General features: G+C 44.7%; 1 protein-coding gene across 1 annotated transcript; it reads right to left on the reverse strand.

Annotated features, from left to right (window-relative positions):
* Nucleotides 1-1,030: 1,030 nt before the first annotated feature.
* sntg1 (syntrophin, gamma 1) lies at nucleotides 1,031-21,167 on the reverse strand (the record flags this gene model as incomplete). The annotated part of the gene is made up of 17 exons (XM_079751406.1): nucleotides 1,031-1,237; nucleotides 1,671-1,781; nucleotides 3,183-3,275; nucleotides 3,838-3,990; nucleotides 4,517-4,588; nucleotides 6,430-6,546; nucleotides 9,007-9,045; nucleotides 11,101-11,230; nucleotides 13,483-13,613; nucleotides 14,792-14,874; nucleotides 15,843-15,945; nucleotides 16,236-16,277; nucleotides 16,703-16,746; nucleotides 16,850-16,907; nucleotides 17,299-17,355; nucleotides 18,929-19,078; nucleotides 21,141-21,167. The coding sequence occupies 17 exons, from the start codon at nucleotides 21,165-21,167 to the stop codon at nucleotides 1,031-1,033; spliced, it is 1,617 nt and encodes a 538-aa protein (XP_079607532.1).
* Between the last annotated feature and the right edge of the window lie 5,491 nt (nucleotides 21,168-26,658).

Here is a 26,658-nt window from a genome sequence, read left to right on the forward strand (position 1 = left end):
CACACACACACACACACACACACACACACACACACACACACACACACACACACACACACACACACACACACACACACACGCAAGCAAGCGCACCCATGCACGGACACACACACTTACACAAACATCCGCACACCCACACACACACACACACACAGCCTGTTAACACACATATTCTTAATAGACTGGCTCATAGAGAGTAATTCTTAAAGATGATGAACGGGATAGAATTTAACTTTGATGTTCATTTGAGTGTGAAATCATAGTTAAAAAGTTCTTCATTGTAAGCTTACACGCCCTTGATAAACAACCAATTGGAAACAAGTCTAATTGAAAAAAAAGTCAGAACATTGTGGTCATTATTTAGATGAATTGCTGTTTTGACCGAGACAGAAGAGATTGATTTTGGCATCTAAATAACATCTAATTTAATTGTGTTTTGCTAACTAGAAGACTTTCTATAAATTTAAAAGGATACTGTATAAGAAAATTAGCTTTTGATTTCGCTTGAAGCAACAAACGCAACACAAAGAGAACACATTATAATACCTGCATTTCACAATGTGATTCCAAGAACAAACATTCAGTTAATTTAGTCTGGCAAGTATGTAAAGCTACATATTTCATCTACAAGCATACAAGCAGTAAAACCATAGATAGAGACACATCTCCTTCGGGGGAACACGGTGGTAAAAAGCAGGATGGAGAAACATAGAAAATAACACTTCCCAGTGCGAGACACACAGTTATTCAGCGTCCACTTTGATGCGTAGGTCCATGAAGAAACTCCAGCCGCAGAAAGTGTTCTCTCGAGAGGAAAGAGTGTCATTTTATATCCAGAGAGGATAAAGTCTCTCATTAAAATAACTCCACTATGAGATATATAATTCATCTGTATATTTCCCCCGTCACCAGCGAGCGGGCCGTCTCATTCCCCTCACGTCCGGGGGGGGGGGATAAGGATAAGTGCAGTGTCTTAGAAAGCTGGGGTGGACGGGTAGATAGAGGGGATAGGAGGCTGCGGTTCCGCCTGTCAAGTGGCGTACTTGAGTTTGGACGACTGCTGCGAGTTACAGGAGATGGTGGCGAGCGAGGAGAGGCCGGAGAGGCCAGAGAGGCCGGAGCTGATCGCTGCCGTGGCGTGGCTCTCCACGAACATGGGGTCCAGGCACGCCACCTTGGCCGCAAAGAAGGCGTGGATGCAGTGGAGCACGGCGAAGAGGTTTGAGAATTCCAGCTCCTGGGACGGACGGAGACGTGAACAGAGGGTAAGAGTCACAACGAATGGTGGAAGGAGCTCCTTGTCTGCGTCAGGACCGCCACTCACCAGCCTCCGCAAAAGACTCAAGACTCACTTGTTCAGAGTTCAACTAGACTCTGCCTAGCCTCCCCCCTTTAAAAAAGTAATTAGCATTGTGTAGCGTCTTATCCTAGCTATCTTTGTTGTATACAGGGAATGGGTTAACCTAGCGACTGTTAGTCCGTGGAACTGGGTTCTATGGACATCCTTACTGTAGCGACAGCGATATAATGTTGTTTTTATTTCTTCTGTCAAAAGGTAATTATTGTAGGTCGCTTTGGATAAAAGCGTCTGCTAAAAGCCCTAGATGTAAATGTCAAATATAAATGTTGGTCTGCAGAATTACACAACAAGTTTGTTTCTGGTGTGTTACCTTGGCTTCGATAGCTTTCGAGTCTTGGTTTTGGAACAGGAACTTGATCTTGCTTTTGCCGTCGTCGGACGAGCCTTTGAGCTGGGAGAACTTGTACCTCCAGAGCACTGCCTGCAGGTGCGACAGAAGCAGACACATTATGAGGATTGCATCTATCCCAATCATTTAATTATCCTTATTCATCTGAGGCCATTGGCAAATGAATACAACAATAAAAAAGGCCCAGTCATTCGTAGTCTGTCATTTACTGTTGGTAAATATACCAACAGTAAACACAGCCGGATCCATGAATTGCATATCTTTGGAGAGTGGATGAGTAATATTTTATCATATTAAGGAGGTAGAGCGGGTTGACTCGCTAGAAGTCCGATCCCTGGCTCCTCCTATTTGAGGCTTGAGGTGTCCCTGAGCAAGCCCTACCTGCTCGATGAGCTGGCTGGGCCATGCATGGTAGTCTCCGCAGTCAGCGTGTGAATGTGTGTGTTAACGGTGTGTAGGTCGCTTTGGATAAAAAACATCTGCTAAATGCCCTACATGTAAATGTAATAAATATAAATATAATATAATACAAGTAACCCAGCGTCCAGCTCTAGCTCAACTAGCAGCTCCACAGACGTGGTAAGGCTGGCCTTCTCTGTCGGCCGTATAGCCACCAGAGAGTAAACAGTTTCCTGTACGGCTGAGGGAAACGTTAGCTGCAGGAGAGACAGCAAACATTGAAATCTGGGAAAGGGGAAGAGGTTAAGGTTGTTGATCTTGTTGATGCTTTTTTGTTTTTCTGAATCATAACTGAAATGTTCTCAGTCAGAAGCAGGCCATTATCAGGCTTTAAACGTTTGAGCAAGCGCACACACACACACACACACCATGGATGTGACGGTGCCATAGCAGTTATCCTAATGAATTGTGGGTGTATTTCTTGGACCGGGTTTGTCTCTGTAAACAAAAGGCTGGCAGCGTTTTTAACAGTCATTGTTTATCCCATATAGATGTGCAATCCAAAAGTACAATATGTTGATGCTCTCTCTCTATCGCTCTCTCCTCATGAGTACACGGTACTGAGTACTGCTGGATAGTATTCTCACCAGGACTAGGCTAGGCTCTTGGGAGAGGCCAGAATGAGGTTCAGGCACAAGTTACAGGTTGAAGCTGCGGGGAATCAGCTGTCAAAACCTTCCTAACTCATAATGCATACTCTGCAGTATAACGGAGCATGACTAAGAGCGAAATAAAGAACACATTATATAAACCCTGAGCCATCTCATGCAGGAATGGACACTTGCCACAACCAAGCCAATCACCCTCCTCGGTGACCGTGTTTGGTCCGTCCTTAATTGGTTAGTTGACGTGAAATGTAGAATATTGGTCGACCCTCTGATCCAAACTGTCAAGCTGCCTTGATTTCCACCTCAAGAATTACACTACGATGAAAATATACACAACGCAGAAAGTATAAGAACAGCTTAGAAATAAGATGAAATCTAACAGAAGGCAGGGCGCCCGTGGACTGACCTTGGAGGCAGCGTCGAAGCAGACGAAGCCCATGGTGAAGTCCACGGTGAGGCCCATGAGGTGACTCTCCATGATGCAGGCATATGTTTTACACTGTCAGACAGCAGGGGAACAAGATGGAACAAGGAGCTCGGCGTTCCGTCGGCCATGTAGCTAGCATCGCTTCGCCGAACACGTCAAAAGCAGAAATCATTCCTGGATTTATTTTCTCTCGCTACAACAACAACATCAACATGGTTGGAGAGAATTCCCTGCATAGCAGAATAAAGCCACCTCTATTGCTGCAGCACACACTACACGCACACACACTCTACACATCTATACCTATCTACACACACACATACACACATATACACACACACGCACGCACAACCGCACAGAAACATACATACATAAACACAAACACATACACACTCATACATACACACACACATACATACACACACAGATACAAACAAACACACGCATGCACACACAAAAACCCTTACACACACAAATACACACAGACACACACACACACACACATACAAACAAACCAACAAACAAACACCAACACAAAGACACACACACCCATACATACATACACACACACACATACATACACCCCCCCCCCCAACCCCACACACACACACATACAGACGCACACAACTCAAACCTGTATTCTCTCCACCTCCAGGAACGTGGCCATCTGAAAAGCCTTCTCCCAGGTGAGCAGTTCACACTCCAGCTCTACGCTGTAAAACAGGTCCTCTCCCGTCTCCGTCTGAACGCTGAAGCAGTGCTTCCTCTTGTCCAGAAGGTCGTTATCCTGGTAAAACAGAGCAGACGCCCGTATGCTGATCAGCTACAGATGGGCACGGCCGTTTGGACACACCGGGCAGAGAGGCAGCGATGCAACGGAGAAACTAAATGAGTTTCAGCTTCAGTTTTTTATAGGTCTCTGAAGCTTTGAGGGTAAGCCTGGGTGATGCTGTGAGACCTCTGGGTGAGAGGGGAATGTACGCCCAGCCAGACGTTAGCTGACTCTAGCTTATGCTAGAGCTGTAATGAGAAAGTAACATGGCCGCTATACGGCTAATTTAGGTGAGCTGTAGCCCAATTGCTCGTATAAATTGACGCGGAATGTAATTGGGTAAAAAAATATTTTTTCTTTTTTTACAATCTCAAAGTTCAAGAAAACTTTCAGAACTATCCACACTCCTCTCATAACCATTTCTTGTTTCTTGTCTCTCCAGAAGATCCAGTTTTGGTACATAAAGTTCTGTGTTTCTTTAAAGAAAGCGAGTCTTGCTCTAAATATTTCAAAGGGGGCCTGCGCTGCAGAAATAGCGTACCTTTAAAACCTTGCACATGATTTCATACACAGTGAAGCTCTTCTCGGCTCGCGTCCAGTCCCATGTTGTAACCTGAAAACAGGCCACATTAACATCACACATTAACATCACGCTCTGGGAGCTGACACGGCTACACACAGCATCGCAAATAAAATATACATCAGCTTCATGGAAAGGCCATCTCAGGTGAGGCTCCCACCATCTGAAATCATCTGAGTACAAATTCGACGGCCTTCAAGATGCATAAAACAAAGCATTAACATCGTGCCCGTATGGTATATTAGGAATGCATGTACGTCCCTGAAACCTCGCACACCATTTGCATGCTGATTTCTTGAAATAAATTACGGTCTAACATTTGGAACTAGCCGCCTTGCCAAGTGTTCGCCAGAGGAAATACAAAATATATTGCTACATTCCAAATGGATGCAATGGAAACAAGGCAACTGTGAAAGTACACGGGTCATTCATTACATGTTGTTTACAAAGTCTGATCACAAGAGCTGCTCAGCTCCCTAGTGTGAAGTCACATTGTTCAGTACACAACACATTGGGTTTATGTAGAGGCTTTGAAAGGCTTTGCCTTTCAAAGTCGATTTTTTCAAATGCAAATGCCAGAGATTTTTTGGGTACATTTCGAGAATGAGCAGATAAGGTAGGCTTATTCTTTGGATACATTTGGTGAATGAGCAGATAAGGCGGGCGTATTGCTTAGCCATCCCTACTGTAGACCACCATCATAGGGATACAAACCCAGCCCGGAACCTTTTGGCAAAGAGTCGAACCCTCACTAACCTGAGCTGGGCCTCTTTTTAGGTTAGTCTTGTTGGCACACAGCCTGTGCTGATGTAGGACTCATTATCTGCTTGGGAATCTATTGATACTTCCTCTCTTCCTGAACATCACTGGATGGTAATACCTCAGAATGGTGTTTGAGATCACTTGATGGACATATGAGCTAAACCCATGTTCGGTTCTCTGGCCACCAGGTGCAGACGATCTTTTCTAATTCGAATATTACAAACACGCCCGCGGCAACATCAGCCCAGAGAGAATTCCTCCATGAGCCACTGTTGCTATTTTGGAGCGGTATTCTATCATTGAATTTAACTTTCCATTACACGTTTGACTAGCTCTTCATCACAGCTCGCTCTCATTTGTATTTATTAACTAGTAAATACTTATTCTTTTGTTTGAAAAGTCCCACATTGGAATGGATGAAAGTCAACACAAACAACTTCACTTGTTACTAGAGCCTGAGTAATATATAGGTTACAGATCGGTATCTGCGTATAATCTGCCGATAAAACTTGAGGAATGGTGTCAATTTATAGATGAATTGACCTCTTCAAAAATCCTCTACTTTGGTGGAACCTCTAAGGGCTTTAACTTGGCACATCCACGTAAACATTTACAGTTTAGCATTGTGTTCCGTGTGAAGGTTACTAGCTCCTCCCCTTACAGCTCATTGGTTCCCTCAGCTCACGGTTTTAATGTGATGTGCTGAAGGGTGAGCAGCCAATCCCAAGGAGCAGCTCCACTCCAAGGACACCACGATATTTATATTGAATAAATGCCGATGTATAATGAATATCGGCCGATAAATCGATATCGGCCATAAAATCATAAACTGACAACTCCATAATATCGGTATCTGCATCGGCTTAAAATCAAGTATTGGTTGGGCTCTAAGACAATGATCACCATAAATCCACAATACAAAGAAAACACCATTTGTACTGGCAGGCTCACATCTTTCACTACTTGTTTGATTTTTGCTTTTCCATTAACACCATGTTAACACCTCATAGGCAACGTGAGATCAACACATATTACAAACAGTCTTTGAAACTCTTAAAGTGTTTTTTTTTTAGGTGAGTCTTTGACAACGGGGACATAAGGACGGATCTCACCGGAGGAGCAGAGAACTTGAAGAGCGAGGATCCCCTCAAGGCTAGGAACTTAGGAGTGTACATTCGATCCTGAACCGAGTCCAGCTCCTTCTCATCCACCCAGCCCATGTAGACGATCTACCACACAGAGGGGGTTCATGTACATTTCATATAGAGGGTTTAAAAACAATAGGGAGATGGTTTGATGTACATTTCAGATAGAGGGTTTAGGAACAATAATGAGATGGTCTTCATGTACATTCAGATAGAGGGTTTAAACAACAGGAATGAGATGGTGTTAATGTAAATTCATATAGAGGGTTTAAAAACAATAAGGAGATGTTGTTAATGTACACTTCATATAGAGGGTTTCAACAATAAGGAGTTGTTGTTAATGTTCAAATCATATAGTGTTTGAAAACAATGAGATGTTCTTAATGTTCATTTCATATAGAGGGTTCAAAAACAATAATGAGTTTGTGTAGATGTACATTTCATAAAGAAAGTTTGAAAACAAGAAGATGGTGTTCATGTTCATTTCCTATAGAGGGTTAAAAACAATAAGGAGGTGGTCTCAATCTACATTTCATATAGAGGGTTTAAAATCAATAAGGAGATTGTGTTAATGTACATTTCATATAGAGGGTTTAAAATCAATAATGAGATTGTTGTTAATGTACATTTCATATAGAGGGTTTAAAATCAATAATGAGATGTGGTTAATGTCCATTCATATAGAGGGTTTAAGAACAATGATGAGATTATGTTAATGTAGAGATTTCATATAAAGAGTTTAAAAACAATAAGGAGATTGTGTTAATGTAGAGATATCATATAGAGGATATGAGGAAATGATGTATTTGTAGACTTTGTAGACAACAATGTAGACAACTCGTAGGATATGTCTATGCATAAAACTCTTAAATGAAAATATAATTTGTTTCCAATACATGGACAGGTTGTAAATTCACTTAAAAAATGAGACCTTCCCCGAAGCTTTCTGTTGTAAAGAACAGCCTGTGGTGCGATTTCTATTACATTTTAAGTGGGCCCGTTTTGCCAAGCCAAGGGAAGGAAGAAACTTGATGCATTTATAATGAGAGAAATAATGCTTCTACTTTCACAACTTCTAAATTGCAATATCCATTTATCATTATGATTAAGATTATTTTATGGTAACAGTCTCAACCCAGGGGGCTCACACTCCATTGTGAGTTGGATGTAGTTCACTTACTGACCAAAGGGGACAGTAACAAGAAGGAAACTCAGATTTGTACGTACTTTAAATGGGAGTTTGAAAAGAATAAGGGGATTATGTGAGTGTATATTTTATATAGAGGATTTCAAAAACAAGAGGGGATGTTAAGGATTAGTCTCTCAATACAATTTTAGATTTCCATTTTAAAGTATGATGGCAGACAAGCTCAAATCTGTGTTTCTTTTTCGTTCGCTTTATATTTGTTTTTGACCAATCATGGGGCTGGAAGTACTGATCTGTAAGCGTGTAATTGGCTTTCAGCAACGACCCCAAACTCAGCCAGCACTCCTAATCAGTAAAAAAGTGTCAAAATAAAGTAAAAGTTTCAAGTCAACACCGGAAATACATTTAATTAAAATCCCCTTCTGAGAGGCTTTTATCTTCTTGTGCTAAACTGTTTCTCTTTGGTAGGCATTGTATCAATTGTGTCAAAAAACCCAAGTGACTTATATACGTGTAAATTAAGTAGTTAAACAAAATTCACAAACAAATCATGCCCATTTAAACATGCTTGGACGCCTTGAAGATTGTACGCCAAATGACAGCGCAGCAACAACAACATAGGCAAAGGACTGACAGCTGTGTGCTCGCTCACAGTAGTCAGAGAAGTGACAGGAAGTCCACATCTGGGGGGGGGGGCAGACGCACCGTGTACTAACTCATCAGCACTGTCGGTTCACGGGAATATCAGCTAGAAGCACAGGTTGAAGACGGAGTCAGAGCGACATGAGGATGCACTCCTGAACAATGTTTCCACGCATCCAGCGACTTCCCTAACGCACCAGCCTTCACTGCCATCTGAGGCAGATTGCATCTCAGGCAATGCGTGCCCTCCTTCATCTCTCTCTCCCCCCCCCCCCCCCCCCCCGGGTGTTTTGACGTTTCAATGTCAGCCCTGAGTGAAAGATTCCCGGGTTCGATGCGCTTGCCGGTAATGTTGTTTAATTGCTCTAGATGAGATGTTGCAAGATGTTTTCTCCCTGCGTTTCCTCGTGGGAGCAATGGTGTGGGCGTGTCAGGAGGAGGGGAGGGAGACCGGCAAGACTTTTCAAATCTTGATAAAGTGCATCGTTGTACACGCGTGCCCTCAATGAAGGGAGACACTGGCGGTGGGCTGTGTGTGGAGGGCACTCTGGCTGTCTGGTAATGATTTCTAACAGATTTCTCAGTGGGCGGTCTCTTCGTCATGATGCAAAACCACCCTCTCACGTCGCAACAGAAGACAACAACACACCGGGACACCACTGTAAGAAAGCAGTGCACTGTTATGCGGATTGAGAGGCAGCCAACAATCAACACAAATGAGTGATTAAATAAATGAAAGGAACCGAAAAACTCACCTGTTGGTTGACGGGGAAATTGCGGTTAGTCTTCTTCACCTGTTAAGACGAAACCAGCACATATGAGCGTCAATATGAGACAAGTGTAAGCATAAACATGTAAGACGTGCATTCTATCTTTCTTGCCTCTGCCGCAAGCGATGTAAGAAAGCCTTAACTGGCACCGTGTTTGAACATATTCAAATCTCCTCATACGTCAGGATCCGTCGGACTGGGAGCCGGAGGAGGGACGGGCTCAGCAGGTATTGTGTGACGGCCAGTGTTGATCAAAGTGTTAGCATTCCTTGGCGCCGCTCGTGCTCGCGGCTCCCGCTATCAACCGCTTTATTCATTGAGTCTATGCAAATTCCCAAAATGAATTAGGGAGATAGTACCTTCTCAAAAGTACCCCAAAACAAAAAAAGAGAAATCCATTCTCCCTCCATCCTAATAAAGGCAGGGGGACCAGCGGGAGAGCAGTGAAGCATTAAATTAAACCGTGCGGCCCGGATCACAGGTATCAAGACACTCTTAATCCACGCCATACTATCAATATAACACTTATACCCTGGCAGGGGCTGCAGTAGCTCAGGAGGTAGAACGGGTTGACTGGTAATCGGAAGGTTGCTAGTTCGATCCCCGGCTCCTCCTAGCTGAGTATCGAGGTGTCACTGAGCAAGACGCCTCACCCTGACCGCTCCTGACCAGCTGGCTGTCAGGAGCTGACTCCGCCGTCGGTGTGTGAATGTGTGAATGAACGGTTGTAACGTGCTTTGGATAAAAACGTCTACAAAATCCCCTCACTGTAAATGTAAGAAAGTTCCCTCAGCTCCTGTTTCTCTACGGAAGTGATAAACAAGACCAGCAGAAGCTCCTGAATGAGGTAGCATTGATCTGCTGGAGCTTGGCGGAGAAATGTTCCATCATGAGGGGTTTTGTGGAAGCAGTTAAGGGAGAAAGAAACAAATGATAGTGTTACCGTGGTCAACACTACTGAGGGAAGAAGGCCGACCACCATTATTAAAGGTCAGGGTGTGTCTGGAGTATAGGACCTCCATTAAGGGTTATTATGGATCGGCAAAAGTAGAAATATATATATATATATAAGAAGAAGAAAAATAGCATCTGTGTGCTTTTAGAGATGAGGTCAGTTTTTTTATATGTATTTCTATTAACCGAACAAAAGAGCATATGGTATAGGGCGCCAAGGAAACGGAATGACCTTCTCATGTTGATGTCGTTTTGTAAAATCAATGGGCAGCGCTATGCTTAGTGTGGTTTTGTTCGGTCCTCACTTGGCCTTGTCCTCGCTTAGTCTTTTTTTCAATTACCGCTCTCCTCATCATTAGAGACCCTTTCCTCTCGTCCCCCCACTAGTCCAACAGCCCGCGTTATAATTACACCTCGCTGTGTCTGGGTCCGCCACTGCCCGACGCCCGCGCTCTTCCCACTGTGTGGTCACCCGAGGCATCTGGTCATTACCCAGCGTCCTGTTCCTCGTGTTCGGTGGGAGGTTTTTTTCTCCCTTTAAAGTAATTGAATAAACGAGCGAGTTAGCCTTGGCTGTCAACAACGTTAAACGCGCCAAATAATACCAGGGGGAGAGATAGTGGCGCTATGGAGTTTGAAACCGTAAAGTGAACTTCTTTTATTTTATATTTGGCCACATATAACGTTGATTTTTAAAGGTATCACTCTGCTCAATGAGATATATGACCTGATTCAACTTGAATAAAAGCTGCTTTTATCCTCTTAACAAGAACAACTGCTTTTCAGGATGGTCATCAAACTAGGCTGGAGCGTTGCAAAGAGTCAGGAATAATTGCTATCTCATCATGAGCTACTTTCCCCAAGCGTGCTGACTCCTGCTATTGTTATTATTGCATAATGCATTATGATAAAGGACCACTATAAGTTCATGCTTTAGACTGAGGCAGTGCACTACAGTATAGCACATGGCCACAGCTCATCGTGACCCCGGGGCTGAAAACAAAGCATTAATATGCATCAGACTAATCAAACTCTGCCACATTTTCCATTAACCGTAGCTCTGAATGTAAACAAAGTCTAGAATAAATGCGTGCATGTATGCGTCGAGGTCTGGCCTCCACTCACATTGTGCTTGGTGAGGTTGGAGATACTGTTGGCGAGGGCTTGGAGCCAGTCAACGCCGTCCTCGGCTGTAGGACACTGGATGACCCCGCTGCAGACCCCGTCCACCGCTATCACTTGAAAGGCATTTTTCCTAAGATAAAGTACATTCAAAGAAAATGAGCTCGCATTTCGAATGGGACCAGTTAAAAACGAAGCAATCCTTTGAGCAATGATGTCTGAACAGACATGCCTTTCTGGAACCAGAGATAAACCAGCTCCCACCCTATGGTTTATATTGAAGGAAACTTCAACACGCTTCTGTTAATAATACTTAAAACAACTTTGGTTATATTAAAACTTATAATTAGGGACAGGAAATTGGCAAGGAACAGCAGGGGGGCCAACTTATTTCTGTTCATGCTCCTACAGTTTTCTCATTATTATTTATTTTAAATCATGGCAAAGTATCAAATAATATATTAGATGAGTATCTAAAGAGGCAATCTCAAAGCTCTCTGTTTCTTTCTCTTTGGCAGCACACCCGTGGTGGAAAAGTAACTGTAGACTGCTACACTTACAAGTGTGAGTAGAAGAGAGAGTAGAAGAGTGGTTAGAAGAGTGAGTAGAAGAGTGGTTAGCAGAGTGAGTAGTCGAATGAGTAAAAGAGTGAGTCTGTGTGGACTAGCCCAGCCTCACCCTCTCTGGTGGAACCAGAACTGCTGGCTGATAGGAAACGCGTCACTGACTACGCCACTTGCGATTTGAATTCATGGAGGAAAAGTCGCCACCGGCATTCAGTTCATAACCTTCATAATACTGCAGACACAAGGACACATCAGAGGGCCATGGGATCGATCAATATCGCGTCACCTCGTTCAGTAATGGATTCTGACTTAACAGAGCTCTTTTTAAATGAAGTTCTCTAGATCTTCTAGAGTGCCACTTTAACGTGACAGGATTTATGTAAAAAACATTAGTGTAGTATAATGTCTCTTTTCTTATTTGATCCGAGCCGCTGTGAGTGCTGCCATTATAAACAGCGCATATCTATTGAATTCATTCATCACGATATGTTTAATAAAAGATTATATGATCGACTACGTGTGTCTCTGGTCCTCACCTTTTACACTGTATTGCCAAGCTACCCTAGTTCTGCAGAAATGGGACATTCATATAAATCAGGAGTCTTAAATAGAGCGAGCCGGAGTCAAGGTTGGGTGTGACCCTCAGCCTCCACTCACTACCCCCACCCAAACTTCTTCTTCTTCTGTGGCTAACAACCCTACCGTTACCCCCTGGGGAAAACCAAATCCACTTTTCCTACCCTGCTGCTAGCCACCACTGCTAACAACTACTGCTAGCCTAGTCGCCAACAGGGCTGTTCGAAGCACAGTGTGAGAGCTGCATTTGCTTATTTGTTGTATGTATTATGGTGAGCACTTCCTGAGAGGAACCATTTTTTTATATCCGATGTCCATTGCAGTGACAACGTAAGCAGTTGAAACCTTTTTGCCTCTGCCAGACTTTTCAGCTGCTCGTTCTGCGTTTTATGAATCATGTCCTGGTTGATGAGGCGTGACGTCTGATGAATGCATCTTATTTGTATAAATGAACTATTTTATTGACATGCATTTTAAAGGGATTAGGGGCTCACAAAGCAGCCTCCCGCCCCCTCTGTGTAGACTCTCTGGTCCTGCCATTGAGGAAGCCGTTAATATGCTCCCACTAACATCTCACTGACAGCTTGGCATACATTTCTGTTCCGATTTCCGAGTCAACCGGCCGATAAAAGTGTTGCTCAAGCAAAGAATCCCGATGCGCAAACAAATCGATTTCCCCCTCCACCCCAATAAAGTATATTTATACACCCACAGATCAAAGACCCTGAATGATCATGTTGACTGTTATATATTACATTCTCTACATATTCTCAAGACTCACTTGTTCAGAGTTCACCTAGACACTGCATAGCTTTCCCCCTTTTCCCCCCCAGCCTTCTTACAGACTTATTGTACGTTGTACGTCCTTGCACAAAAAAATAGTACTTAGCATCGTGTAACATCTTGTCCTAGCTATTTTTGTTGTATATGATGGATTGGTTTACCTTGCTATTTTTAGTGCTTGGCACTTGTTTTTATGAACATCCTTACTGTACCAACAACGATATGTTGTTGTTTCTCTTTCTTCTGACAAATGTACTTATTGTAAGTTGCTTTGGATAAAAGTGTCTGTTAATGGCCCTTTATGCAAATGTGAATGTGAATATATTCTCAATGACAAAACACCATCCACGTTCCTCCAGCATTTCTCAATCATCATTTCCCTGTCCAACCAGAACCCTCCTAGGTTAGAGGACATTGCCCACCCGATGCTGCAGTCGCCACGGTGACAAGGGGCTCTCACCTGCAGACGTCGGAGCCCGGGAGGTGGTGCGACAGACGGGAGTGGAGCAGCGGGATGAGACGGAGGTCCACCCACCTCTTCTCCCAGCGGAGCCCCGGGGATGTTGGCCAGGAGGAGCACGACAGAGTGTCCTATTGGGGGAAGAGGTGGAAGAGGAGGGGGTGGGGGGGGGAGGGAGAGGGGGAGGAGAGGGAGGAGGAGGTTTGGGGGGAGAGGAGGGGCGAGGTGGGAGGGAGAGGAGGAGGATGGGGGAAGGAGGAGGAGGAGAACAGGAGGAGGAGAAGGGGGAGGGGGAGGAGGAGAGAAGAGGAGGGGAGGAAGAGGAGGAGGAGGAGGAGGAGGGGGAGGAGAGGGAGGAGGAGGTTTGGGGGGAGAGGAGGGGCGAGGTGGGAGGGAGAGGAGGAGGATGGGGGAAGGAGGAGGAGGAGAACAGGAGGAGGAGAAGGGGGAGGAGGAGGAGGAGAGAAGAGGAGGGGAGGAAGAGGAGGAGGAGGAGGAGGGGAAGAGGAGGAAGGAGGAGTGGGAGAGAAGGAGAGGAGAGTAGGAGGGGAGGAAGAGGAGGAAGGAAAGGAGGGGGAGGGTTTGGGGGGTCCTCATTAGTGAAATTCCTGCCACCTGTGTTAATTGCTGATGACTGATTATTCACACCTGTGTTGTTGTCATTTGACTTCACCCGGTTTCTGCCCCTTGTGTTTCTTTATAATCTGAAACATGATTTTAATTGGTTTTAGTCAGTTGACTTCAATCCCTTGCCAGGACCTGACAGAAAGGTTCTGGGTTCAAACCCAAACGTCCAATGTCTCTACCTGTTGGCATTTTAAGCCTAAACCCCTGCCTGCTCCTTGACGACTTAATACGACTCATGAAGACTTCTCCTTAAAGACTAAATAATTCACCGTAATAGCTTTGAACCAAAAGTGTCAAAGTTGCTCAACGGTAAATAACAGTAACAGGAGGAAGGGGAGCACAAAGTTGGTGAGGCAAAAGAAATAGTGCGCTCGCAACAGGTGATAAAGCAACAGCCTCCCTCCCCCTCTCCTCTCCCCCTCTCTCCCCCCCCCCCCCCCCCACATCGCCTGCTGTATCGCGAGAGGAAACCAGGGCAAGGGAGCAGGCATAAATATGAGAAGCCGAATTCTGCTGAAGGTTAAAGAAAGAGCGGTGTTAGCGTCATGCTAAGCAGTTGCATGGAAACAACTTCCACTCGGACCCTGTTGCTCGGTTACAAAGAGGGATTGGAGGTGGGGGGGGGGGGGGGGGGGGGGGGGGGTAGGGCAGTGGAGCGGCAGTAGGGGATGGGGGGGCCCACCGTGTTGTTGGGATGGTAGTTTAAATGAAGGCCGCTGTCGCAGAGAGGGGAGGATGTGCCACTGCTCTGGTCACTGGGAATACCTGGGGGAGAGAGAGAGCGAGAGAGAGAGTGAGAGAGAGAGAGAGAGAGAGAGAGAGAGAGAGAGAGAGAGAAGAGAGAGAGAGAGAGAGAGAGAGAGTCAAACGTATAAAAAATATAGACAACATTATACATCATAAATATTCATTCATATATAATTGCATTTGTATGGCACATTAAAAACACTATTTTTATAGCACCTTTTGATATGAGTAATGTAAATGTAATGTAGTCATTAACTTAATAGGAGAGTTGAAGGGAAATACATTTTGCCTTGACTTCATCTCACTGTGCGCCGCTCTCTGTGTGCTATTACCTTAGCGGCACGCAAGGTTTGTTTTGTTTAGTTTTTGCCATCATTAGCCAATTGCTGTGTTACGCACAACCTTTCATCTCGAAATGGGGAAGTTCATCAGTGTAGCCAAGGCAATTCTATTTATTTATAGTCTTTCTGTTTTTGTTTCTCTCTCTCTCTCTCTCTCAAACGCTCTTTCTCTCTCTCTCTAACTCTCAAACTCTCTCTTTCTCGGGGTCTGCATATCTCTCTCTCTCTCTCTTTCTCTCTCGCTCGGCCTTCATCTCTCTCGCTCTCTCTCTCAAACTCTGTTTTTCTGTCTTCATCTCTCTCGCTTTCTCTTTCAAACTCTGTTTTTCTGTCTCCATATCTTTCTCTCTCTTTCTCGGGGTCTTCATCTCTCTCTCTCTCTCTCTCTCTCTCTCCGTCTTTCCATCTCCATCTCTCTCTCCCTCTCTCACTAAAAAAGACCTGCTCTACTAATTTGCCTAAGAAGTTTAAGGTCACCATGACATCGGACAGAATTGACACGATAATACCCGGCATTGTACAAATAATGACAGGCTATTTGTCTCGTAACGGCGTCATATCAACTGTAGTGTACCGGGGGTTTGGGACGCGGTGTGCTTATTTCTTCATCATTTTATTCAAGAGGTAATACTTGAGGCTCCTTACATGTGCAATCTTCACAGAGGGGCAATTTGAGAAAGGCCGGGGTCTTCTTGAGGAAGGAGACAGTGAGTGTCACCTCTTCGCCGGCATTTCTCAAAACCTGGACCTGCGGTTGAGGGAAACTAATATTAGAGGCTTAAAACAGCTTCTTCTACTGCCACTGATTGCAACTTTGATGGGTTGGAAAAATGGCATGGTGCGCCTGCCCCCAGCAGAGACAGCTAATCCCAGATAACAGACTCCTCGCAAGGAGTTCATTTTGAGACATTTTTAGCAAGAAGGACACAGAAGGCCTGATTTCTATATCTTTTTATCTTTCAGTATCAGATAAATATCATGAGGTTAGAGGTTTCAAATACGGTGTTGAGAATAGGATATATGCATTTGACATCTCACCACTTCCTCGTGGCGGTAGCTTCTGACGTTGATTCCGTTTATCTGCGAAAGCACACAGCGACATTAGAGATGAAACGCCCCAAAAACATAACAGGCGGTCCAAGCTATCTCATTGTATCGCGATCGTTCAAATGATGATGAAAAGGACAAGCAGACAAACATTCTCTGCACAAAAACATAAAACTAAAAAAGCGATTCAGGAGTAGCAGCAGGAAGGGAGGCTAATATCGCTCTGTAAACGTTATCTTGGCGGACCGCCGTGTGGCACAGGGAGATCATACAGTTTACCCAGGATTTTTTAACATGTTTCTCTGCAACCCAAACACGGCCGAGGAATCTGACATTTACCTGTAAGTGCCTCGTATTTCAACCTGATTTCGCTGACATATGCATCATGGAATATTAAATCTAGGCTTCACTTTGGCAAGAAGCAGGAGGGAGAGACGTGTCATGTCGGTCCCGTTTACCTGCAGAATGCCATCGCCGATGAAGAGGAGGCCGGAGAGTTCAGCTGGAAAGTAACGGAGGACAGAGAAAAGCAAATATCATTCAGGAAGGAAACTCAATCAACTTTGCTTTGATGAAAAAATGGTTAATCCGCAAGAGAACCACACCTTTTTGCTCTTTCGATATTTTGGATATCACAACTGGGATCTTATGCTCTGCCCCACCCTAGAGTACAAACAGAGTCGTTAATTACAAGTCACAAAACTAGACGCAGACAACGGGAAACACAACACACTTCTTATTCCTCTGACAACAGAAACATCTGGCTAGCACCTGGCAGGAGGGGTGGATCACAACAATGTGACTCGCACACACAGACATAGTTACACAGAGAAGACACACGCTTTTATTTCTCATTCTCTCCCTTTTACCCTGTTTGACGTAATCTCTCTCCTTCTTTCTGTCTTCATCTCTCTCACTCTATTTCTTACTCGATCTCTCTCTGTCGCCATCTCTTTCTCTCTCTATTTCTGACTCAGTCTTTCAGTCTCACTCTCTCTCTCTGGATGACCTGTTCTACTAATGTGCCTGAGAAGTTTGGCTGGTTTTAGTTTACCTTGATGCTCAGGCCAAACCCTCCGATCGCCTGTCTTCGTATGGTCACAGTCCTCTCCTGTGATGAGAATCACAGCGTCAGAGTCAGACTCAGTCAACAAGGGCCTGTGGCTCTGCTGTAGACAAACCCTCTATGATGAAAAGTAAAAGGGAAGTTTGCTATAAAAGGTATCTGGAGGAATGGAAATGCTTCAGACCAAATCCTGGAACATTGCAGGCTTAAAGACATTAAAAGTTACGTTTTGTGTAGCCTGTGGGCATTGTGAGTTTTTATTCGATATCCTGTGGTAATGAAGAGCACATTCATCACTTCTAGTAGAACTGCTACCATTCTGCTTCAAGTTTCAATCCCGTGGAGAAATAATTTCTCTCCAATGAATTAAAAGCTATTACATTTTTTTTGAATAGGTATAGAATAGTAGAATAGTTTAGAATAGAATAGTTATCCATGGCCTGAAATCCCATGGAGAAATAATGTTTAAAATAGCTATAGAATAGTACAATAGTCTAGAATAGAATAATTTAGCCATGGCCTGAAACCCCGTGGAGAAATAATGTTTAAAATAGCTATAGAATAGTAGAATAGTTTAGAATAGAATAGTTATCCATAGCCTGAAATCCCATGGAATCATAATGTCCCCTTTTCTTGAATCTGCATTAAAAGAGGCTATTTGGAACGATGGTTTAAGAAAACGGTGAATCAGTACTCAAAGCGTGATGACCACAAGTCACAAAACTAGGTCACTCGATTTAAAGTGTTTCTCAACACCGCCGCAAGGACACGACGCAGCACGCAGGGAGCAATTTATATCTCTGTTTCTCGAGGATCGCAATGTACTCAGGGCGAGGAGAATATACCTCTCTATCTCTTTGACGCCAAAATAAAATCGGGGAGATACATATTTCTCAAAAGCAATAATGGGGCAGTATCGCAAAGACTCCCGCAAGTCAGGGGGAAAAAAAGAAAGGACTTGAAATGCATGAATTTATATTTTCCTTTATAGCAGGCCGGGGCGGGGCACTGAAGATACATGTTGCTCTTCTGGAGTGTGCTGCCATTAACAATTGAAGTCCGTCGTTTTGTTTTATTTTTCCATTCATAGAACGTTAAGTCTGTTGTTGCTACGAGCTGGTCTTCGGCGTAAATCTCTGTACAACGTTTGGCTATTACCACTATTCCCGCTTTGGGCCTAAAGCTACATTATCGGGTCTGAAATAGCTTTTAATAGCCTGGACTGATTTATGTACGGTTTATTTGTCGAGTTCATAGGCATTCAGTGTATCATCAATATTTTTTATATTGTCCTCTATGGTTATTGATTTGAATGTGTGAATAAGTTAATAACACACACACACTCGCATGCATGCACACACACACAAACAAACACACACACACACACACACACACACAGACTCTCAAGCACATAAACTTACAGAAACACTCACACAAACACTCACACAGACTCACAAGCACATAAACTCACACAAACACTCAGACAGACTCACAAGCACATAAACTCACACAAACACTCACACAAACACTCACACACACTCAGAGAGCCTAATCCTGATGCGTCAGAGAAGAGAGCAGAAGTATAACGTGTATTTATGGGACAAATCGGGTTCCTTACACTGGAGTAGAAGGGATCTCCGGACACGCAGATGACATCTTGCTCCTGGATCGTCAGAATGTCTCTGGCCAAGTGCAGTCGAATGTTGAACGGCTCTTCATTACCTTCTTGCAGCAAATAAATCCCAGTCTTTGTCTGCGGGGAATCAAACTGATAAAATCATCCATAACTCCCGCCGTGACTGAATAAATGAGCTGTGAAATGTAATGGATTTGAGAATACACTGTTGTGGGATGAACGTGGAGATTATGACGGTGCCGATGGCGCTGCCTGTTACTCGTTTCCCTCCTTGATGACTTGCTGATGCAAATGTAAAAAGCACTAATGGCCGAGTCGTTCAAAAACCAACGTAGGAAAGTCTCTCTTAGAAATACGGTCGACTTGTTTCATAAATGATGGATCATAAAATTCATGATCTAGGGCATAACATATTGTTCTCAAAAGAAACTTGAATAAATTGCATTCTTTTAAAATACAACGACACAATGACAAGCAGAAAAAAGGAACTCAAATTATTCATGTTATTCAACAACTATTGAACCAATGTGCTAATATTGATAATAAAATCGTCAAATCTACACCCCACAATAATCAGTGACGAATGGCTTTTTAATTCAATAAAACGTCTATTTACATTTTATGATGGCAAATTAAGGATCTGTGAAATGAGGGGGAATTCTCTCCATGGCTTCCCCTCTCGCTCTCTCTCTCTCTGTACACGGTCCTATGCCAAGCCCGTTAGGTGCGAGTGTATGTTAGCAATGATCCATTCAAAAAATATGCAAATCCTTTATACATTTGCATTCTGCGTCAACCTTTCTTCTCCGGGCTAATTGGGATGCCGGTCCTGTCCTTGAGACTTAAGAAAGGTCTAAATAAAAAAGAACCACCCTCACCTGACAGGATTACTAATGGAAAGATGCACCAGAGTCAGCATCGGAGTCACCTCAGCCCCATTAGTCATGTGGTAACAAGCCAATCCTGTTTTTCTAAGGCTCCAAATGAGCTTCCAAACTCCAATTGGGGCCAGCATTCGGATCCTCAGAGATTTGTGTTGATTTGACTCTTGCTTACAAGTAGATTGCAAGGATAAAAACTAATTGCAAGGAGAAATACAGTATTGCACTTAGAATGAACTTTAGAATGGAGAATGGAGTGACTTCTGGCATCGAGGGGCAATTTTTCACCATGAACCCTTCAGTCCATCCAGATCCATTCATGTGTAAGTGTCTGTCTTTGAGTACTGCTGTTCACTTATCCTCATATCTGCCTGATTGTGTATGTGCGTGCACACGTGCGTGCACACATGCATGCATGTGACTCTCTGTGTGTACTTGTGTGTGCATGCATCTGTGTGTGTGTGTGTTCTTGTGTGTGCATGCATGTGTGTGTGTGTACTTGTATTTGAACGCATGTATGTGTATTTGTTAACTTGTATGTGCATGCATGTGTGTATGTGTGTGTGTACTTGTGTTTGCACGCATATGTGTGTGTGTGTCGGTACTTGTGTGTGCAGGCATGTATGTGTGTACGTGTGTGCATGTGTGTGTGTATGTGTATGTACTTGTGTTTGCAAGCAAGCATATGCGTATGTGTGTGTACTTGCGTGTGCCTGCGTTGCATGCGTGTGTGTACTTGTGTGTGAGCACGTGTGCCCATGATCGCACAAGAAATGGAGTGGAAGAGGTTGAAACCACGAGAGGCGCGTCTCCGTGTACGTGCGCTCGCACGCCCTCTCAGCGAGTGAGGCGCCAGCCCGGCCAAATGAGGGCAGTGGCGGCGTCGCAGGGTCAGCCGGCCAGCGTCTAACGCGCCCTGACCTCTCCTGGAGGATGCACTGTATGTAATTGACCTCATCAGTGATCCCATCTCACGCCCGCCCATTACCCTTCCTACCTTCCTTTAATCCGCCTCTATTATCCCCCTTATTATCACAGCGGAGACTGATTCAGCCTGGATGGCCATTCTCACTCCACAACAAACGCACACACACATAACACACGCATAACACACAAGCATCGATGCACACTACACGCCGCGTCTTTCAACAGGGCCCATCTGGCTCGTGCTGCCTCGTCATGCTACCAGGTTAAGAGCCCGGCTAGGCCTCTGAGTGGCAGACGCACAGGAACATGAACATGAGGAGCTGCGGTGGACGAGTGGAGGGCTGCAAATCAACTACCGAAAGGGAGGGGATAGAATAGAAGCCTACCTCTTCATTTGAAGTCTTGAAATCCATGTGCTACTATGCAGGGAGGGGGAAACTGCCCTGGAAAGAAAAGGCAACATAGACGGTACACAGAAAGAGAGAACAGTCCGCCATCAGGAACGATCTGAATGGTGATATTTGAAACGTCACACGAGAGAAGAATGAAGGAAGGGCCAGTCTAGACAAGGCTGATCAAGAGCAATGTGTATGTGCAGCTACAGATGATGTGACGGTACAATCAGCCAATCAAGGCGCGGCATGAAGCTGAGTAGCAGGTACATCACATGGCTCATTGTGGATTCAGCATCAGCTTCGCGCGCTACATTTACAAACAACATAAAAGGGAAAGTAATTGGAGCATACCGGGTTTACAGGAACCTGTTCCACTCAGTCGCTACCAGACATGATTGCCTCTTGACTTGACATGAATATAAAAAATAAAAAACAACGCCGGGAGAAGAAAAAACAACCAGAAGAATAAGTAGGGGGGGGGAAATAAATCCCACAGCTTACACTTAAACGACTAAAAGTGTTAAGGAGGCACCGGTAGGCGGGCCTCAGCAGAAAGGCCCCCTTTTTGCTCTGCAGCGTGCTGACCGATCTAGCCCATCCACTAGGCGTCCGAGCTCCCCTGGTGCAGCCCGTGTAGTCCAGCCTCGAGGTTCATGCTGTCCAGGGTCGGGGAGCTACCAGGTAGAGAGGATGCAGTCGACTCTCTCTCCCCTTTTTCTCTCTCGGCTTGGTGTGCAGAGGTAGGATTACCCCCCCTCTCCTCCCCCACCACCTCCTCCTCCTCCTCCACCACCCTCACCCTCCTCCTCTTCTCCTAGCTGGCGAGGAAGGGCACAGGGAAGCTGCTGTGCTCCGGTGCGGTTTTATAAACTCCCGACATTGATTGGTGGCTGTGCTGCTTTAATTCCAGCAGGTTGAGGCTTAGGCATTATTTAAATCCTTCATTTGGTTAAGGTGGGATCCATTAGCGAGAGAGGGAACCGCTGGAATCCGCCATGAGCTGCAGGGGGAGAAAGAAAAGATACAGGATGGAATTCAGTTGATGTATAATTTACAGGAATACTACTGGAGTAAGTTGAGAATGGCTGGGCTGCAGGAGGGGAGGTGAGCTGAGGTTTGTTGTTTGAACTGACGGCCGTGAAATTGCAGGGCGACGTCATTTTACGTCAGATGTGTGTGTGTGTGTGTGTGTGTGTGTCACGGGAAATCATTGTTAGTGTAAACATGGGTGTGATTATGATTCATAAAACATCCAGTCATTCAGAGAGCAATCAGCGAGGATAGATTTCGGAACTGTGCTCGCGATTCGGAAACGAGCGTTCGGATTTGTGTGTTTAACTGCGAGATGGCAATTAACATACATTTTCCCTATTTTCATGCGACTCAAAAGGGAAAGTACAAGTGATACAAGCGAGAACGTTGTGCGTTTGATGCACTGGAAACCCCTCGAGAAATGCTTCTCGTTAGCGCGCTTTGTCGGCGGGTTTGTCAAGTCTTCGCAGGCTCCTTTGTTGCCGCTGTGTTTGTTATTCCCCCCGGGATTAAAACAGAATACCCACCGAAGGAAAAGAGGGGAAAAGGAATCGGAGAGTGTGACGTTGACTTTTGATTACAGAGCAGACCCAACGAGACTGCCAGAAGCTCTGTGCTGCTGGCGTCTCTCCGTAGGTAGGATTAGCAAACAGGGAGAAGGCAACCAACAAAAAAATGGCAATTAGCAATATCCAAAATAACGATTTTTGCGAAATAATGCTGGAGAAAAAAAAGAGTCAAAAGTTCAAAGGCCTCATGATGCTAACTCCCTTATAACGAGCAACAGTCAGGGGTTTAGATTCATTAAAAATCTTCACCGAGGCATAATTAGGTTGTCCTAGCCTCAGATAATAGTAAAAATATAACAAACAAAACCAAACGATGAATCTAATCATTTTCAAATCCAAATGAATTGCAGAAGGGGGATATTTTTCCCTTGCAGCCCACTAGCATAGAGTTTTCTTGTCCAAAGCAAAGCCAGAACTACAAGCCAGAGAGAGCCAGAACCACTCAAGGGATGCAGGCGCAAACTTGGCAGCGTTTACAGACAGCGTTTTTAAAACTTATGTCCACTTTCTCGTCACTTGGATGAAGAGAAACGCATCCGCAGCCCCGAGACCACGCGTGTCTTAATCGCCGTCGCCTCGACGTGAGGCCTACTTCAGAAAGATGCGACTCTTTACCCTCACTGATGCTAAAACCATGAAAAGAAATGAAGCCTTTTTATGCTGTTTGAGTTGAGGCAGACGTCAAGTGCTCCACCGGCAGCCAACTCACGGCCAAAGCTACGAATTAACAAATCCTATGCATTATCAATTGTCTTGTTAAACAAAAGGGAGAGGCGCAAGGTCTTAGCGAGCGGTAAGCTTGAGCAGATGATGACACATGTAGAACGTGATCGTGACGTCTCTGTCTCCCAGACCCTGGAGGACAGGGTGGGTGTACGGCCGTTTCACCACCCAGGTGGAGATGCAGGCTGCATGTTTTTTATGACTTTGGAAGTGATAGGGCCTTCACTTTACAGTGTGTTAGCTCTATGAGTATTAGCTCCACGACCCCGGACGCGATGGATTCTCGGATTAAAGGTTTTTAATTTGGTGAGAGGCCGTTATTGGTGTTATATTGTCATTATTAAACCACTCGGCGGAAGCCAAAGAGTGTTTTATTTTACACTTCAAGTCAATTCAATTAAATTAGCATTACTCTCTTACACAAGGGCTTACTAAAAAGATATGGAATTGAGGGCAGAGTCAAGGGAGGAGAAGCCACCTTTGATGCAACCAAAATTTCCACACAACAGTCACACATTTCCCCATTTTTTATTTAGTTATTTTAACACTCAGGGCAACACTGTCTTTCTGATTCTGTTTCTGTTTCTCCTTTGCAATTTGCATGACCGGCCCATCCCGCTGAACTCTCGCTCCCAGCGCTGGACTGAAAGGGCTAATCTCTGCAGGCGACTGTTTGCCCAGCACTCAGTCTTCTGAGGATGTCCTTTGTCTAATAAGGTGTAATTTGTTTGCTCGTGTGCAACAAGTGCTACACCCCCTCATGCAATAAAAAAAGCCTGCTACCAAATACCAGTAGTGCAATGCAGGGGTACTCCTCGACTTCGAGTCAGACATGGCTGCCATGCCTGAGCAAGTCCTGCAGCAATCGGTAACACAGGTGAATAAGTGATAGACATATTTATCAGCCTGGCCCCCAGCAATCATCCAGGTGATGGATGGGGTTTGGCCGAAAGGCGCTTCCAGCGACCTGTTGAATGCCAGCTCGAATCCAGAAACTCCATCCGTAATCATGTCTTCTAGAAAGTGGTGATTCTGAGTTTGGTGTTGTTTGTTATATGCCTAACTGGTGTTTGGAAGGGTTTTGCTCAGAGGTGAGCGCCGACATGACATATCTCTCTGATCTTTCTACTGCTTTCTTATTTTGCCTTAGGAACCAGAAGGTCTATTTAATTTGAATAAATTCATTAAGTCTATTAGCATTCAATACAGCGCTATGAAGCTGATGGCCAGGGGGATTGGAAGTGAAGCGAGATATCTTACATGACCATCTTAATTAGGACGAGGAGGGGAAACAAGGCTGGTCATTACACCATCGCAGATTAACAATTTGCATCCCCTGCCTAATTGATTTTTTATGTTTTCTCTTTTTTTTGCAGACAGTAGCAGACGGTAATACAAAGCAGCCACGTTGGAAGGGCCCAGCCCTGAGAGGCGTGTAGTATGGAGGTGTCTTCATAGAGGACACTTTGGCACGGTGAGCGACGACAAACACGAAAGGACGCAGTGAAGGATTAAACACAGCCTCGTGGCTGCAAGGGGAGGAATACCGAACCCAAAGGCAAGAACTCAGCCGGGGGACACAAGACGATGCTCCCTCACTGAATATAAACTAGTATGACACAGCTTTCAATACGACCCCCCCCCCAGACAGAGAACGAATGGAATATATAAAGTCTGGGAAATCAAACCGTGAAACAAGAAACACAAGGGCTGAAGGGTACAGGAATGTTTGAGATAGAATAACCTTAGTGTACACACAATAGGCATATGGGATCTAAAATAAAAAAGAAGAAAGTAAATTCGACCTGACGGCGTTGACATCGCTTTCTACGTGTAATTGAATATTCTGCTGTTGTTGTCGTTCGCAGGGAGAACATTAAAAATTCAATGGAGTGCGACTAAATCTAAATCCGATCATGTGTTTCCCAATTCCGTTCATTCTCTCTTTAGTTAACACCACCACAGCCATAGCGCTTCTGTCTTAATAAGAATAACGATGGAACTGGGTTAATTGCCGCTGGAAGCTGTTTTCCTAAGTTTGCATGGATTACAAACCGACAAAAAAACACACAACAACGGAAACAGTTTGGAGGCGAAAATGCAATCTGCAAACAAAGAGTAAAGAAGACAGCTTTTATCGACTTCCATAGGCAGCCTCGCTTAAGGAAGGAAGCAGACCTCCCGCATTAATCAAATATGACCTAAAATTGTCCTGGCTGGGACACCTGGATGCTGCAAAGCATCATGGGAAACACTGCAACCCCCCTGACTAGAGCCCAGTGGTAGAAGCTTAGGGGCTTCTCTTCTTTTACCCCCTGAACGAACACACGCAAGACCATCCCCAGATGTTCTCACAAGCCCCACACATTGTCTTGCATCTCACGTCTCAAAATGGCGTTCGACGGTCAACCATGACTGGTTCTCGACGCCGCCATGTATAGCACTGCGGTCCTTATTCTGGAAATCAAATGGCCTAGCATCTGAGGGGCATATCAATGAGTGTTGTGTCGTTCTCTCCCACCAGCCCTCCTCCCTACATTAGGCTGGCTGTGTGTTCACTTGATTGGACATCAGTCTCCCCCGAGCCAGCCGGTCGGTGACACACTGTTTTTCGTTTTGCAGGACGTCGGCGGCGGCTCTGCAAAGGACAACAGCGGTACTTTGACCCTGTGTGTGTGTGCATGTGTGTGAGGTGGTGTGTGTTTGTTTCTACGATGACACAGGCTCGTCGTACAGCAAAGATGGCAATGTTTGGCTCCTCCATCGCTGTATGACATTATGTGCTCCTATCTACTCATCTGTATCCGTTTATGTAGAGAGTATCAGTTGAAGAAACCCCCTCTTACCCCCCTTACCCCTCTTAAAGTGGTTTATTCGATGATATTAGATGGTTTATCGTCCTATTTTAGCAGGTTGGCTCGGGGGTATGGAATGATGAGGAAGCTAACTTCTACTGCTACTGGTATTCGTTAAGAGTCCGGATCCTCTTTAGATGGAATCGATGAGAACCTTAAGGGAACCACTTCTTTTAAGATTCCCATTAGGATTCCTGTTTTTTAACATTGAGGTGGTGTTTCCGACATCAGCCGACTAATTCGGAAACGTGCATTCAATTGGAACCCTCCTTTTCATATTCAATTTCCACGGGGAGTTTTCAACGGCCAGAGACCAAAATGCCTCTCGAC

Source organism: Pollachius pollachius (assembly GCF_949987615.1).
Source record: "Pollachius pollachius genome assembly, chromosome: 14".
NCBI lineage: Eukaryota > Metazoa > Chordata > Actinopteri > Gadiformes > Gadidae > Pollachius > Pollachius pollachius.